Genomic DNA, 19016 nt, shown 5'->3' with positions numbered 1-19016 from the left:
AACTATGAAGCCAAAATCTGGATGTTCTGTGAAAATCTGTACATTTGAAAGGTATGAATGTTTGAATCTTTGATGCATGAGGCCTATTAGTTGATAGAGAACACATGTATTGTCATAAGTTAGTGCTGTCACATATTAATGTAATTGCTGTAAAAATCACCTACCTTATACTTACCTAAATTAGCAAGTAACAGTATGTAAGTATAAGGTGGGTGATTTTACAACAAGGATATGCCATTCATTTGTGTTCTTAGCCATTTATTTTCCCATTTCAGGTTCAACACTTACCTTGATAGTCCAGCAGTTAGAAAAGTTTTAATTTGGGACTGACTCTGTGTGATGCTAGCAGTACACAGCCATTACATGGGTAAGTAAAGGTTGGGAGCATTGCCTAGCATCAATGTTACTGTATGCATTTGCATAAGATGAAGGTTTTACCCCTTATGAGTGTGTGTGTGCTATCCATTGTTTGTTGGCCAGGGCAAATGCCTATTGTGCATGCCTATGTCACCCATAGCGGCTGGTGGTTTCCCCTCTGACTACCTGCACGTGGCTGTGATGACCTTGCCAGTGGTGGTTGTGGGATGCATGCTCCTTCCCCTTGGTATTCCTGCTGAAGCTGTTTTCTCAGAATAATATTGTGAAGGATGGCACAGACAATGAAAATTTCAGCACATGTATGGGGATTATACTGCAGGGCTCCCCCAAGTGTATGTAAGCACCTGAACCATAACTTCAGCAGACGAAACACACACTCTGTGATATTTTTTTGTTTGAGTCTGTGCCTTATTATTGTATTCTTTGGTGGCTGTGTGTTCATTTCTGATGGGTGCTGTCAGCCATGGCTCAAGAGCTTAAACTGCATCCCCCAGTAAATAATCCTGTGGGATATCCCCCTAGAAACCCTCTTATAGAGCTGAGAGTTGTGTCAGATATGGGAATCGTGGTAACTGCCTGTATTGCCAGCACATACATTCAGGATGATTCCCCTTAGTGTTACATATGATCTTACAGTTAATGGAGTAGAAGCCCCTTCTGTTTATGTAAACCCTTCCCTGTTCCCCAGGTGGTGCTTTGATTTCAATGTACATACAGTCTATAGCACCCACGAATTCAGGGTAGTGTGCTACAGGGTAGAAATCCTGCATAGTTATAGCTCTGTTCTCAGGTATATGGGGAAAATGTATGTAGTCACTGGCATGTTGTCGCATAGCATTCAGGAATTGATGTAGGATCCTGGATGCTGATGCCTGTGACACCCCTAGCATATCCCCCATTTGTCTCTGAAAGGTTTCTGTAGCTAATATTCTAGTGCTACACATACCTCAGTATCCACAGGTATTAGTTCTCCTCGGTTTGCCTTTGCTCTTAGTTGAGGATGACAGAGGTTTTTGAGTTCCTGTAGTGTGCCTGTATTCACCTTGTAGTGCTCTACAGTTTCCACCTCATGCTTATCATGAAATGTTAAATGGGGTCTAAACATCCTTTTCCTGCTTGGCCAAGGTCTATTAGCAGCAGTAACAGCAACATAGAGTTGGACCTGCTGCACATACACATATTTAAGAGCAACAGCAGCACCAATCATTATTTCCTTGTAGACTAGTTTCCATGGCTGAATTCCAATAGGTTTTGGAATTTACAGGCAAAACCTGCACTGAGTTTGCACAATTGCTTTATAGCTTGCTGAATAGCTCCTCCATCTTGGATTGATTGATTAGCATACGATTGTGCTGCTAATGCAGTAATTAGCATGCCACAAGGTTTACCATGTTTGCACCGCTCTGCACAGTGTGTAGAGATGCTTAATGAATACGAAACAGTGCACTACCATGTGTGCATCTTGGTGTGATGCACACATGGTATGGTTTTAGTGAACTGTGTATGCTTTATAGTATCCAGCTCTTTATGTTGCCAATCTTGAAAATTTTCTCCAGTAACGTAATGTTGCAATCCAGTTCATCGAGCTTCATATTCATACTCAACCCAAAAGCTTTAATTGATTGTCCACACCATGTTTTAAGATACACTTTAAATCCCACCAATGCATGCAGTGCTTTCTTTTTTTTTAATTAAAGCAATAGTCTTGAATCCATTCATGTGTAATGTCTCTCCTTTACTGGATTTTCACCCAAAGAGGATCGAAGCTTCATAGTCTATAGGGTTTAAGAGCATGGTCTAATACCAGTTCCAGAACAACCAGTTTATGATCTAACAAGGTTGCATGAGCTATATAAGTTTGTTCTGCCTTAGCAATTAAGGAGGATGAAAGTCAAAATGTTATAATCCTACAAGAAATGTCCAGCTGATAACTGAAATGTGTATAATCTTTGTCTTTGGGGTGCAAGACTCTCCACCAATCTACCAATCTCATTCTTCACTAATATTTTTTTAATATAACAGCTGTATGCAAATGTGGATATCTGTCCTGTCCTTGAGGTTTCCAGTCCAGGCAAGGATCTACCCTCCAGAATAATATAATCTGAATGTAAAATATGTTTCCTCATAGCCAAAATAAATTCTTTCCATGAATCAATTACATCATTGTTGTGGCCATAAAAACTGACTAATCAAACACTAATATAGGTCTATCTGTATTTTAGCATGATCCATCTACCCTCATTATCTCAAAATTATAGTTCTTTTTGCCCTCGAACCAATTTATGAATTAAAATCACCACTTTCCTTTTGGCTATTCTGGTACTGCTACAAAAGACTTACCAGGGCCACCATTTACTCAGAAGTGATTTGTTCTTTTTTTAAACTCTGTTTCTTGAAGAAATATCATGTGGGATTTTTGCTTTTTGATCCAATTAAGAACCACCTTACCTTTAAGTATTGATGACATGCCCTTGAAATTCCATGTAAGCAGAGAGAAAAATACATCTATTGCCTGTTTATCAGAACTTTGCATTGCATTGTATATAACTGCAATAACTGCAATCAAATTCCACTGTAGCTTGCACTAGGTGAAGCATTCACTAGGATTAGACACCTAGCAGCTAGGAACAGGATTCAAAGCAATCCCAGAGAGTCTAACAGAAGTGAAGATCACATATATAGCAGTCCAACAACTATAGGTCTCCACAAAACCAGGATGTTACAAAAAATCAATTATATAATTTCTGAATAATTTATCACACATATTATCTAAAGAGAGGTAAAATTTTCCCCTCGTAAACATTCAAGCTGAAAATAGACACACGCTCCAAATATTATCTCACCACCCAGTCAAGAGTCAATGATTTAATCCCATCATGACATCATCTGTTATCCACCATATCACTCTAAGTCTCGATAAAAATGTTCATGTCTGCATGGCTGCCAGTACATCTTGTAACAACATGGAAGAACTACCCGATCAATTATTCTCTCTTGAACACCTGCAATTGAAATACTGGGGCCGCAAAATTCTGCTGACATGCTGTCCTGCATATTATACTGGCCCTTTACTATATGTACAGGTGGTGTTCCCCCGACGGTAAATAGTTTTTGTCTCACCCCTCCATGATTTACAGATGTTGAGATATGATTTTCAACTGACTTGCCTCTCTTATGGACTGTTGATTAACGGAGGTACCATTTAAGGGTCTCTCTGTCTCTCCTCTTAATATCCTCACTCCCCAGTGTTTGCTTAAGGGCAACTGAATATGATTTTTTATCATTTGAGTGCTCCCAGTAATATAAGAATCCCTGCAGATCACCTGGGAGCAAAAATTGAAATGTCTGTGTTCCTTTCATTAATTGCAAAATAGCAGGATATCTCAAGTTTATACCAAACCCCATTTCATGGGCCCAACATGAATATGGAGTTAAAGTGTTCTGTTTTGCTATGAGTCCAGCACAGCTTTAACTGGGTCACCCATCAATTTAAGATTAACACCTAATTGCCATGCTGTTTTGAAAATGAGCTCCGTATCATTAAAGTCTAGACATTTGAAGATAAAGTGTCTAGGATGGATAAAATGCACTTGCCTTGATTGTATCCTATGGGCCCTTTCAATAGCAATAGGATAATAGGTTTTCAACAAGGTTTGTTTGTATTTGATTTTTACTAAATAGCAATTTGCCCCACCACTCTCTGAGGTAAATCTAAGACCCTTAAATTGTTACATCTTGACTTATTTTCCATGTCATCAACTTTCACCTCCAGCTGGAACACATGGGATTGAAAGACTGTGATAGAATTAGTATGGGTGGATATAACTTTCTTTTGTTTCCTGATTTCAGTCTGTTCAACATCCAAGATTTGTTGAATCTTATCTAACAGTTGGTCATGCCTGGTGGTGGTGGCTTTAATGGACTGTACATCCTCTGCTGTTTTTTTTAACATCAGTATAACTGAATCCAAAGATGTGCGAATAGCAGGGATATCCTCCTGCAAATTTAACATAAAGTCAGCCATCTTACACATGAACAGTTTCAATGGGATCACTTTCTTTAACTTCTAATTTACATAAAGCACAATTTTCTCTCGGAAAGGTAATCACTTTGTTAGAAATTCTTGTAGAAAAGTGCCCCAATCCTGGAATTGTCACATAAAAACTGGATTGCATCAAAATGAGCATAAACTGGGGGGCAATCCCTCCCAGAGCACTGGTTCACACATTCCTCATCATGCTTATGCTCAGACATGCCCATTTTCAACATTAATTTATTGCCAGGAGATTGAGTATAATGAAGCTGATCAGTTTTTATGAAGTGGCAGTGAGAGCTCTTGGTGAAGGCGTTCCTGTAGATGTGGTATATCTGGATCTGACCAAGGCATTCAGTTCGGTACCACATAAAGTTTTCTTAGACATTTTGAAAAACATAGACATAAACAGGTATGCCTCTACATGGATTTCTAACTGATTAATTAACAAGTATAGTATAAGAATAAAATACATGTGTATATACATACAAGAATATATATATATATATATATATATATATATATATATATATATATATATATATATATATATAAAATCCAAAGCAAAACAGACAGCAAAGGCAACCATGTATTTCAAAGAATGCCAGTACTCACTTCAATGTAAAACAAACTGAAACAGTTATTTTATTGTGCACAATCAATAAGCGCTTTCACTACTCGCTTCATCAGACCATCAAGAGTACAAATCCCAGGTAACTCCTTAAATAACAACAACTTAATCAATTAAGCAATTAAATATCAATCTTCTTTAAAGCAACACTCCCATATTAGCTGCACTCTAAATATGATATGAAAACGGTAGTGTGAGCATGTGAGAATTGCAACACATATATAAACTTTAAAATTATTACCTAAATTAAATTACAATAAAAAAATAATAACAAATGAATTAATAACAACTGGATGAATTATAAGAACATGCTAGATGGCAAAACATATGACAGGGACCCTTTTCTAAAACAGGAAATCAATACCTAAATCTAAGACATACATAATAAATCATCAGCCCATGGGGGTCTAGTTCACCATTAACCCCCTGGATTTCAAAACAGGTTACAGTGAGGCTCTCTCATTGAGCCCTCTCGTTCGATCAGCTCTGATCCTCATGATCCATTTCATCGCCCTCTTTTCTGTGCCGTTTCTAATATCACCCCACCATGCAATTGGTAAAATGGTGTCAATGACCATACACTTAAAGTGGTGGTCACAGCCTTCAGCCAAGACATGCTTGGCTAATGCATTATTGGGTGACTGTACTCTAATGGCATACAAATGCTCCCTAATTCTGTTCTTAAACATCCTATTCATTTTAACAACATAAAATGACTTGCAAACCTCACAGACTGCAAGATAAACCACATGAGAGGTGACACCATCGGCTGTGGAATGAAACACATATTCATGTTCTGTGTCTGGATACAGAAACCTCCCACTCGAATCTATACTCTCACAAAAATTATATTGACCACAGGGCATGGTACCCAACCTCTCATTCCTCTCTGACACATGCCTATCAAATGGTTGACAAATAATTCTTTTTAAATTAGGCTTATTTTTAAATCTAAACCTTGGCCTGTCTCCTACTCTCTCCTTGATATCTGGATTAGTTAACAAAACACCCAATGCCTACTAATAATATCATATACCTTTGTGTTATCTGTTGTAAATTACATAGGTACCCTCATCATAGAGGAAATGTCCCCAGAAACTCCACCTGGGTTGCCTTCATGGATGTCAGAAAAATATGGGCCCACTCGTCCTCTTCTCAGCAAGTCTATTTCACTTAACCCTTCTCTGATCTCCCCTTCATTATAACCTCTCATCACAAATCTTTCTTTTAAAGTACTTACTTTGCATTCATACTCTAATAGAGGTAATGCTTCTGTGGCTAATATGACTGATAACGACAGAGGTTTGGGGGTGTCTACCTTGCAGCCTGTACCTACGGTATTAGGAAATTCGGATGCTCCTCTAATGAATGGGAGATCAGAGAAGGGTTAAGTGGAATGGACTTGCTGAGAAGACAAGTGAGCCTATATTTTTCTGACTTCCATGAAGGCAACCCAGGTGGAGTTTCTGGGGACATTTCCTCTGTGACGAGGGTACCTATGTATTTTACAACAGATAATATAAAGGTAAATGATATTATTAGTAGGCATTGGGGTGTTTTGTTAACTAATCCAGATATCAAGGAGATAGTAGGAGACAGACCAAGGTTTAGATTTAAAAATAAGCCTAATTTAAAAATAATTCTTTGTCAACCATTTGAGAGGCATGTGTCGGAGAGGAATGAGAGGTTGGGTAACATGCCCTATGGTCAATGTAATTTTTGTGAGAGTATAGATTCAAGTGGGAGGTTTCTGCATCCAGACACGGGATGTGAATACGTGTTTCATTCCTCAGCCAATGATGTCACCTTTCATGTGGTTTATCTTGCTGTCTGTGAGGATTGCAAGTCGTTTTACATTGGCTTAACAAATAGGATGTTTAAAAACATAATTAGGGAGCATCTGTATGCCATTAGAGTACAGTCACCCAATAATGCATTAGCCAAGCATGTCTTGGCTGAAGGCTGTGACCACCACTTCAAGTTTATGGTAATTGACACCATTTTACCAATTGCACGTGGAGGTGATATTAGAAACGGCACAGAAAAGAGGGAGATGAAATGGATCATGAGGCTCAGAGCTGATCGAGGGAGAAGGCTCAATGAGAGAGCCTCACTGAAACCTGTTTTGAAATCCAGGGGGTTAATGGTGAACTAGACCCCCGTGGGCGGATGATTGTATGTCTTAGATTTAGGTATTTATTTCCTGTTTTAGAAAAGGGTCCCTGTAATAAGTTTTGCCATCTAGCATGTTCTTATAATTCATCCAGTTGTTATTTATTCATTTGTTATTATTTTTTATTGTAATTTAATTTAGGTAATAATTTTAAAATTTATATATGTGTTGCAATTCTCACATGCTCACACTACCTTTTTCATATCATATTTAGAGTGCAGCCAATATGGGAGTGTTGCTTTAAAGAAGATTGATGTTTAATTGCTTAATTGATTAAGTTGTTGTTATTTAAGGTGTGACCTGGGTTTTGTGCTCTTGATGGTCTGATGAAGTGAGTAGTGAAAGCGCTTACAGATTGTGCACAATAAAATAACTTTTCAGTTTATTTTACATTGAAGTGAGTACTGGTGTTCTTTGAAATACGTGGCTGCCTTTGCTGTCTGTTTTGCATTGGATTATACTTCATACTTCTTTTCAGCAGCAAGGCATTTGCTCTGTGGGGTGTTGCGTTCTTTGTTGGTTTATTTTTACATATCTTTGTTACACCTCATGGGGACATGGCAGAAGGAAGCTCAACCAATGTTGAATTAGATTACAGACCAGTCGGGTCTATTGTAAGTGGCGAATGCCCGTTGGATACGTTTCAATCGTGTATGAGAAGTGACAGTAATCCCCTCCTATTGTATGATGTTTCATCTTGAGAGGAGGCGCCTTCCGCGTATGCAGTGGATTTGGAACAAATTAGAAATGCCATGGACAATCCTGAGAGGGATTTTGTTAAACTAAAACATTTGACCACACAAAGGCAGCACTTTGAGGTGTGCCTAGCTAGGAACATTATACCAAGAAGTTTACGGGTCTTAGAATGCCGAAGTATGGAGCGCAACAACCTGACCTCCTAGCGAAGTGGCAACAATTTAATATGGAGGTCAGCTACGAATATATGACTTTGTTGGTCGAGTACTTTAAACCAGAAGAAGAGGCTCTAAGGTTATCTATATTAGAGCAGCAACAAGCATTGTATAATAATTTTACTCGCTCCATGGTTGATCGTTTTTTAGATAGAGTGCTGGATGATGTTTTTGTTTATGAAAGGAGGTTTCTCCAACAAAAGAAGGGCAAAATTGAGAGAGATACCAGAGACTTTCAACAAGGCCATGTGTTTACTTGGCGGAGGGCGAGTGATTCTGGTACCCGAGTGAGCCATGAGGTTAATGATACTTTAATTGTTAACTCTAATAGAGGTGATGCTTCTGTGGCTAATATGACTGATAATGACAGAGGTTTGGGGGTGTCTACCTCACAGCCTGTACCTATGGTATTAGGAAATTCGGATGCAGCTGGTGTACTAGAACAGAATGTTTGTAGCCAGCCTACCAATGTGAATGCCTCTGTGGCTGATAATGGCAATATTGGTTCAGCTGATGTGCGCCCCAAAGTGACACTTACTGAAGTGGTAGAAGCTTCAGTGAATAATGGGAACCTGGCTCATACAGGTTTTCACCAACTCCCTTTACCAATTTTGGTGGAGAGAGGGATGAGGAGAACCCGATCAATCAGTCGAGGCAGACAGAAGCGCAAATATTCGACAGACCGGCAGTCCAACCGATCACTGAAAAAAATGTGAAATCAGGCTGGGACTGCCTAGTATGGAATATATCTAAACGTGTATTGGATATTAATGAGTTGAATGTATTGAACAAGAGACTTAGTTTTATTCCATCTGGGAATAATAATTTACCAGATATTTTAACTGATATTAAATTGTTTAGCAGGAAATATTATGCTGAGACTTGAATTTGGGGATGGAATATTGGTTCTGCTAGTTGTTATAAAAAGCCCAGTATGTATGTACCGACTAATCGCCCCCTAGTGGAAGCTTTCTATAAACTGGTTGAAGATGAGGTTTATAGAGTTTGATGGTGTAGACTCTAATATTAGAACCAGTAGTAGTAGGCCTAATTTAACCTATAAGGAACAGAATGCTTTGAAGAGGTTGCAGGATGACAGGATGATAATTATTAGACCCGCTGATAAGGGCGGACTGGTGGTGGTCATGGATAGGGAAGGTTATAAAAGTTTAATGGAGAACATGCTTGGTGACACAAAGTACTATAGAGCTATTAGCCAGGAGGAGGGCCACATCATCAGAGCCAGGATTAATAGCATATTAGATGATCTAATGAAGAGTTTTATTATTACTGATGAACTATATAGCTTTTTGGAGGTCGATTGTCCTATGATATCAGCCATACAAGGTCTCCCTAAAATCCACAAGAATGAAGAGAATGCCCCGATGAGACCAATTGTCTCAGGGAAGGGGTGGTGTAAGGAACCCTTTTCGTTATAGATAGAGAAGTTAATTAGACCTGTTCTGGACTTGAATCCACTAGTTTTGAAGGATACCAAACAGTTCTTGATAGACCTATATAGTTTTACCAATAACTCACAGCTTGACTCGGATGCACTCTTTGTGACCCTGGATGTACAGTCTTTATTTACTGTCATCCCAAATGGAATAGGTGTTACATATATTAAACAATATATGAATAGGCATAGTGAAAATGATGACAGGAAGACAGATTTAATTTGTCTTTTCCTGGAAGTGGTGTTGGAGAACAACATTTTTATCTTTGATCAAACAATATACTTGCAGCTTGATGGTGTGGCCATGGGCACGTCATGTGCCAATAGTTATGCCAACATGTTTTTAGCTCTATGGGAAGAGGATGAGTTGTTCTTGCTGGAGGACTTTAGGAAGTTCATTCCATTTTTTCATTGTTTTGTAGACAATGTCTTTTTTATTTGGGTTGGAGGTGTGGCTGAACTTGAGACGTTTATGCTAGAAATACACACCATGACTGATTATTTGAAGTTCACTATGACTTCTTCCAGGAGTAGGACTGAATACCTTGACTTGTATGTTGAGAGGTTGGACAATGGCAGTATAAATACGGGAGTTTTTAGGAAGAAGTGCCACAGGAATACCCTCCTCCATAGACAAAGTATGCACCCCAACTACGTATTTAAGAATATCATTACAGGGCAGGGGATGTGGGCCTCATGTTTGAATGCCTCTCATGAGGGATATGAATGTGAAGTAAGTACTTTAAAAGAAAGATTTGTGATGAGAGGTTATAATGAAGGGGAGATCAGAGAAGGGTTAAGTGGAATGGACTTGCTGAGAAGAGGACGAGCGAGCCCATATTTTTCTGACTTCCATGAAGGCAACCCAGGTGTAGTTTCTGGGGACATTTCCTCTATGATGAGGGTACCTATGTAATTTACAACAGATAACACAAAGGTATATGATATTATTAGTAGGCATTGGTGTGTTTTGTTAACTAATCCAGATATCAAGGAGATAGTAAGAGACAGGCCAAGGTTTAGATTTAAAAATAAGCCTAATTTAAAAAGAATTCCTTATCAACCATTTGATAGGCAATTGTCGGAGAGGAATGAGAGGTTGGGTAACATGCCCTGTCGTCAAAGTAATTTTTGTGAGAGTATAGATTAGAGTGGGAGGTTTCTGCATCCAGACACAGGACGTGAATATGTGTTTCATTCCTCAGCCGATGGTGTCACCTTTCATGTGGTTTATCTTGCTGTTTGTGAGGTTTGCAAGTCATTTTACATTGGTAAAACAAATAGGATGTTTAAGAACAGAATTAGGGAGCATCTGTATGCCGTTAGAGCACAGTCACCAAATAATGCATTAGCCAAGCATGTCTTGGCTGAAGGCTGTGACCACCACTTTAAGTTTATGGTCACTGACACCATTTTACCAATTGCACATGGGGGTGATATTAGAAACGGCACAGAAAAGAGGAAGATGAAATGGATCATGAGGCTCAGAGCTGATCAAGGGAGAGGGCTCAATGAGAGAACCTCCCTGAAACCTGTTTTGAAATCCAGGGGGTTAATGGTGAACTAGACCCCTGTGGGCTGATGATTTATTATGTATGTCTTGGATTTAGGTATTTATTTCCTGTTTTAGAAAAGGGTCCCTGTAATAAGTTTTGCCATCTAGCATGTTCGTATAATTCATCCAGTTGTTATTAATTCATTTTTTATTATTTTTTATTGTAATTTAATTTAGGTAATGGTTTTAAAGTTTATATATGTGTTGCAATTCTCACATGCTCACACTACCTTTTTCATATCATATTTAGAGTGCAGCTAATATGGGAGGTTGCTTTAAAGAAGATTGATGTTTAATTGCTTAATTGATTAAGTTGTTGTTATTTAAGGAGTTACCTGGGATTTGTGCTCTTGATGGTCTGATGAAGCGAGTAGTGAAAGCGCTTACCAATTGTGCACAATAAAATAACTTTTCAGTTTTTTTTACATTGAAGTGAGTACTGGCATTCTTTGAAATATGTGGCTGCCTTTGCTGTCTGTTTTGTATTGGATTATCCTTCATACTTCTTTTCAGCAGCAAGGCATTTGCTCTGTGGGGTGTTGCATTTGTCGTTGGTATATATATATATATATATATATATATATATATATATATATATATATATATATATATATATATACACATATATGTATGTGTGTGTGTGTATATATATATATATATATATATATATATATACACACACACACACACACACACACACACACACACACACACACACACACACACACACACACACGTATATATGCTCTGAATCTCTTTATGCTCTGTTGGAGATATTCCTCCATGATCTGTTCTGGGACCATTGTGATTTGGACGGTTGATGAAAGATTGTGTAGCTCCTGATAAAATTTGGTTTATTAAGTTTGCCAGTGATATGACAATCAGTTGTGTAGCCACAAATACAAGAGATGATTGTCTTATGCAAAATTGCCTGGATTCATTATCCAGTTAGGTAAATTTTAAAAGGATGAAATGTAATGTTAAGGTATAAAACTTTACTTGAGGAAGTAATTTAGTTCATCCATATGCGTTGGATATTAAAAAAAATTGTGAGGGATCTGAGTATCCTGGTTGACTACCAGTTAAATTATGAGGGGAATACTAGACAAATTAATTAAGAGAAAGACACTGCTTAATTAAAAAAATGAATGTGCTGTTATTCCAGTTGGGACAAAATTGTTCTGTTTCAGTAATATATATATATATATATATATATATATATATATATATATATATATATATATATATATATATATATATATATATATATATATATATATATATATATATATATATATATATATATATATTACTATTGTTGGTTCACTAATTGAATATGGTACATCTTTTGTGCTGTTATAATCTCAAGCAACTGAATTCCTTGGAGTGCATACAGAAAATACTGACATGATAAATAAAAAGTTGTGAGCCAATGACTTATAAAGTATATATAAACATAAAATAAAATTTGTCTACTCTATAGCCTAGCTTTTGAGGGTGATTTGATCTTGATTTTCAAATGTTTGCATGATGATTACTTGGCAGTAATGTTAGGAATAGAATTTATTAGCCACAGACTTCAAAAATGAAATAACAAACAACTGGTCATTTAGCTTCAGTTATCTCCATGCTGGTAGATTATGGAATTCCTTGCCTTGATTTATTAGAAGTCTGGATGAAATAAAGTCCTTTAAGTTCAACCTAGATGCCTAGTATCCAAATATGAAGTTTTCAATGGGTACTGAGGTCAGGCAAACTCTTGAAACAACTAATTAGTCTATGAATTTGAATCTTTTTTTTTTTCAGTAATAAAGCTTTATTATTTTTCCAATTGTTCATACAATAATACACAAAACAAAGAAAAACAAAACAGTACCTAAAAGAAACTTATAACAACAATACTACAATATATATACATTATATACATGAATGCTTCCAACAGTTAAATGAGATCAGTATACATTGAAATAAAATTCTTTTTTTTTTTTTTTTTTTTTCAAAACAGGTTTATTGTTTTAACATATAAGAGAAATATCATAACAATTTTATACAAGTAATTAAAAATAGGTATTATTATAATATTCAACAAAACAACTAAAGTATTTACAAAGACATTCACTACAATCAGATCAATTAATTAAACTAAAATACCATGCTATTGAAATTAAAATTTTTTTAACAAATTTTGTAAATTATCCCATACAATATAATAAGATGTTTTTCTATTTGTTCTTGTCCTAATTGTGTTTATTTCCATATGGCACACTATATTCATAACATTTTTAAATTCATTGAACGAAGGAGATATATCTGAAATCCAATTTCTAGTTATTATTTTCCTAGCCACTGCTAGAATAGACCATAACAAGGGAAGCTTAACCTTTTTAACACTTTGAGGTACAGGTGTGTTGAATAATATAAGAGATTTAGAAATAATGAAATTATCTGTAAAAGAGCCTGCAAAATTCATTAATTGACTTCCAGTATTCTTTCAATTTTATACAGTCATAAAACATATGAGCCCAGTCAGCATTAATTTCTACATTACATCTCTTACATAAATTATCTTTATTATTTATTTTATTCATCATCAAAGGTGTATAAAAAGATCTATGTAAAAATTTCCATGTATAAAGTCTCCAGACAATGGAAGACGTAGTTCTATAAGCAGATTCCAATATATATTGTTTATCTTGTTGATTTGGTGGGTCCCCATTAATAGAAGTGAAATAATTCCAGTATGAATCTACACTGATTGAAATAAAATTCTGAGAAAGAGTATTAAAAGATCTAGTATCAATATACAGGATTATTAATACTGACTTCCAAATTAAGTATGTACTTCCAGGGGTTAAACTGGATTCGGAACATTAAGCCAACACAATATTGAAGATTTGCTCCCATATTTTTGGATTGTTTATATTTTTCTTATGATCCTTGATTAATAATTTATGTGCTAGAATATGTTTTATCGCTACACTTTTAAAATTTTCCCATGAAGTCTGGGATGGATTTAACCAATTTGTAGCTATATAAAGCTTCATTAACAAGAAAATATTTATAAGTATGATCATTTGGGATCTATCCAAGTTATTCGGAGGGATATGTAGAATCATAAATTCCCAGGAAAGTGTGGAATGTTGATAACCCATCTTTTGTAATTGAATTTTTAAAGAGTTCCAAAGTTTAAATATAGATTTACAGCTCCAGAACATGTGTAGAAGATCAGCCGTTTGATCAATACAGTATGGGCATTTGGGTGAATTTTTGGAATTTAAATTATGCAGACTGAGATGAGTGTAATAGGCATTATTAAATATCATCAGCTGAGTAAATAATAACTTTTGAAGAGATACTGATTTTAAGGTTAGGTTAATTGTTTTTAATATTTTATTATCATCAATCAATGGTATTTTATCCGTCCAGTATTTTGACAAGAGTATTTGGTTTTGATATTTCAAGTCTTTTACCAGATTATATGTAGATGTTATGAATTTAGAGTCCTGTATAAGAGTTTGCCATAAATTTGAACAATTAGTTAAATCTTCCTCCGTAATTCTGAAATCACTAAAATAGCTTATGGAAAGATCCTTTAACTGTCTCATTATAATTAAATAAGATTTAGGAAGGCTCATCTCCTTTAACGTATTATGTATTGAAATACCAAGATAAGGATATAAATCAAGTACAGTTAAATTAACTATAAGTGGAATTTTTTTAAGATCTATCAATTGATTATTGATTTTCAAATTTGGATTCTTATGAAAGGGTTGGAAAGTCATCATATATTGCAAGAGATTTAAAGATTGAAAAAAATTTTGTAACGATATTATGTATAATCTAATATGCTCCATTAAAGCATATAATTTGAAGGTATCTTTATTTAAAAAGGGTAATGCCTTAGGGTTAATATCCAAACTAACAGCATGTTTGTAATTCAAAACCAACCACTTAGGTGACCATTTACTACTGGGTATCTCAAAGTTAGCCACTCTTAGAATTCTATTAGAATTTATTATTAAATAATATAATTCAAAATTAGGTAAATCTAGGCCTCCCTTATTTTTCGGAGTCATCAATTTATCATAAGATATTCTAGTTTTTCTAGGCTCCCATGCAAATTTAGCTAATTCCGTATAAATTTGTTTAAAGAATTTCTTGGAAATTGAGACTTGAGTAGCTCGAAAAATATATAACATTCTGGGGAGTACATTAATTTTAATGATTGTGACCTTTGCCATTGTTGGCAATTTCAGATTATTCCATCTTTTTAAATCAGACTATATATGATCCCAAATCAGCTTAATATTATTCACATAGAAATCTCTATTATCTGTGGAAAAAACAATACACAAATATTTTATTTTTTATTCAGATTTTAACTGACCTACCAATGGTAAAAGCGAAAAGGATTTAGGCGTTTTTAAAGGAAATAAATTGTTTTTTTTAAGATTTATTTTATAATTAGATATCTCTGCAAATTCATCCACTGCTTTTAATATTTTCTTTGTATCTGAGACAGGCATCGTACAGTAGATATTAAGGTCATCTGCAAAAGCAGCCATGGATATTTTAGTACCATAGATTATTGGGGCATTATGATATGTATTTTGCTTAATATGTAAAAATAATGGTTCTAAATATAAATTGAATAATATAGGAGATAACGGACAGCCTTGACGCATTCCATTCTTAATTTGCATTCTTTTAGAAAAGTTTTTATTAATGTATAAAGTTGTATAAGGATTATTATATATTTTTTTAATGTTATAATAAAGACTTGGGGTATATTAAAGTATGATAAAATATCAAACAAAAATTTTAAATTAACTCTATCAAAAGCTTTTTGTGCATCAATTATGAGTGCGTAAACATTAAGATTACTATGACTGGCGTAAGAAATTAGTGTATGAAGTGATAACGTATTGTCAGTAGTTTGTCTGCCATTTATAAAGCCAGCTTGTTCATTATATATTATTAAATTTATTACGTTCTTCAATCTATTAGCTAAGATAGAGGTCATAATTTTCATATCTATATTTAAAAGTGAAATAGGCCTTTAGTTATCCATGTTTTGCAGATCTGCATTTTCTTTAGGTATAAGAATTGTTTTCGATGCATTAAAGTGTGGATCATTAATTTTATTGTTGATTATATAATTAAATATATGCAGAAGTATTTTACCAAGGATATCACAAAAGGTTTTGTAAAACTCTGCAGTCAGACCATCCGGTCCTGGAGCTTTATGGGGTTTCAAATTATTAATTGTATCTATTATCTCCTCAGAGGAAATTGGCTTAGTTAAATCCACCTGAGATTCATCACCAATTTTCAGAAAGATAATCTTCTGCAGAAAATCATTATTAATCTTATTTGTAAGTAATCCCTGATGATCGCCATACATTTGAGAGAATATTAATTCAAAGATATTCGTAATATCTTCAGTATTAGTATATCTTTTATTGTTAAACTGTATTTCAGGAATTTGAGAAGGTATTTTCGATTGGTTAATGATACAAGCCAATGCCTTTGATGGGGTCTGAATATGATTGGCATATTTTACCAATATTTTATGTTCATGAAATGACAACCTACTATTTTGAAGCAAAAAAAGATCCTTTTGACATTTTAATAATTCTGTTTCAGTTTGATTGTTATAATTCCTAATTAAATCCTGATCTAATAGCTTAATTTTAGATTCCAATTCTCGTATCTCTCTAGTTTGTATTTTCTTATAATGCGTAGCTTTTTGGAGAAAGATCCCCCTTATTTGTGCTTTGGTTGTCGCCCATTCTATATCAGGTGGATGTCGCAGTTTGGAAATGAATTTGAATCTTAATTCATTGAGTGTACTATGAATTCTGGAACTTAAACTCCTTAACTTACAATTACAAGACCAGCACCTTAACCACTTCACTACAAAGCCTTATGCATATGATTTTGTTTTTGAGTAACTTGGACCTACTCACTGCATCAATATACTTCTTTGCTCTAATAAAAATGCAAACATTTTCTATTAAGAGTATAAGGATTACCTATTCTTTCTTATCAGTCTTTCATTTTGTGATAAGTAAATGCAGTGATTTAGTTAGGTTGAAACCACTGCTTGATAATTAGTTTGCTCATGTACTAATGTAAAGTGACTTTATTTATATTCCCTGTTTCAAGTATTTGTATTCCTGGTATTTAAAGCTTTAAAGGCCAAATTTATTGATAGCTGGCTATAAAGTAATCATTCTTTGGTCATATACCTTAAAGTCATTTCTCCCTATTGGCTGTGAATGACAAGGATAAGCTTTTATGCATTGTTTGGTGGCAGTAAACCTTGAAATTTTCTTGTTTTCTTAAAGTTTCTTCACATACTGTGATGTAATTTATAATCTGCTTGTTTTCTTTGTTTTCAGCTCCCCTGACACTGGATCCAAGCACAGCTCACCCCCGGCTTATTGTGTCTGCAGACCGGACTGCTGTAAAACTCAGCAGTGTGCAGCAGAAGCTGCCAAACAATCCTGAGAGGTTTGATGTCTGTCCCGCTGTGCTGAGTTGTGAGGCATTTCACTCTGGAAGACATTGCTGGAATGTACAAGTGGAGGGGGATAGACCCTGGGCTGTAGGTGTTGTTAGAGAATCCATGAGAAGAAAAGGAGGAAATTGTCTGACACAATCAAAGGGATGCCTGGCTGTTTGGTGGTGGGGACTCAATGATTACTTAGCTGGGGACTCCTCCCTCCAATTGACTGAAAAGCTCCAAAGAATTACTATGTATTTAGACTACGAAAGGGGGCAGCTTTCATTTTACAACCCTGATACTGTGTCCCATGTCTACACATTTAAACATTTATTTACGGAGAAAGTGTTTCCTTTCTTTTATACTTGCAGTTCAGACCCACCCCTTCAAATAGTATCCTCTGTAATGATTTAATATTTTAAATAGGGTAGACACCCCAGCTCAAAATTGAAGAGGTTCCTCAGTTCAGTCCTCTGCTCGGGTGCCTTCTGTCCACAGTCTGCATGCCTTCCCTGGGTTTGTGTGGGTTTCCTCCAGGTACTCTGGTTTCCTCCCACATTCCAAAGATATGCAGTAGATGGACTGAACACTGTAAATTGGCCATAGGTGTGAATGTGCATGTGAGTGTGTGGTGTGGAAGGAGTACCATGGCAGGGCTAGTCAGCAGGTGGTGTAAACCCTGGATCTAGATGATTGTCACTGTTGAAGTGACACCCCAATCCCATGTGCAAAAATGGGAAAAGGGGGTTGTGGATAGTTGGATGGATTAAGGTTTTTGACTGATGTCAAAGCAAAATTAATTTTATCACACATTCTAACATATCACATGTCCAGCATTGTCCACCAACATACATGCAAACATATAAAAATATCAATATGCCAGTGAAAGAAGACATGTGATACAACTTCCCCATCCCTTTTCCATCTGTCAAAGGCATCCTTAAACTTTTCATCTGATCTTCATTCTACAGTTGCCTCTAGCACTGCATTGCAAGGCTTCATTATTCTCTCTCTTTCTCTCTGTGGACTTAGGACATCAGTCACCTGAATGCAGCCCACCACTGAAATGGTTAGGGACATGGCAATAATGCTATGAGTGGAGAAATGTTATGGCTGAATACTGCATCAACCATAATAGCTCAGAATTATGAGCCACATACTGGCATGCAGAGCAAAGCACATGGCACCTCTGCATACACAGAGGTTTATAAGGTACTGTTTGGCCAGTCATTAATAGGCAGTGCAAACTTTGCTTTCCTAGGGGAAGTACAATGATAATAGAATGGGACAATAAGGCCAGCAAACATGCAAGAGAATCCTAAATACAGCAGCACCACATTGGCATTAGCACACAGCAGTTAACAACAGTAG

At 35.7% G+C, this 19016-nt stretch overlaps 1 protein-coding gene across 1 annotated transcript in view; it reads left to right on the top strand.

The window, feature by feature from the left end:
- LOC122796013 (E3 ubiquitin-protein ligase TRIM39-like) overlaps positions 1-18211 on the top strand; it is a 177864-nt gene extending 159653 nt beyond the window's left edge. The window contains exon 4 of the mRNA XM_044064494.1: positions 17542-18211. Within this exon, the coding sequence (XP_043920429.1) occupies positions 17542-18059 (518 nt within the window). The 3' untranslated portion in view covers positions 18060-18211. The remainder of the gene's footprint in view (positions 1-17541) is intronic.
- The last annotated feature ends 805 nt before the right edge of the window (positions 18212-19016 follow it).

Source organism: Protopterus annectens, chromosome 2.part2, assembly GCF_019279795.1.
Source record: "Protopterus annectens isolate FY-2018-M chromosome 2.part2, PAN1.0, whole genome shotgun sequence".
NCBI lineage: Eukaryota > Metazoa > Chordata > Ceratodontiformes > Protopteridae > Protopterus > Protopterus annectens.
The sequence above is the reverse complement of the archived record's forward strand: the minus strand, read 5'-3'. Positions and strand labels throughout refer to the sequence as shown.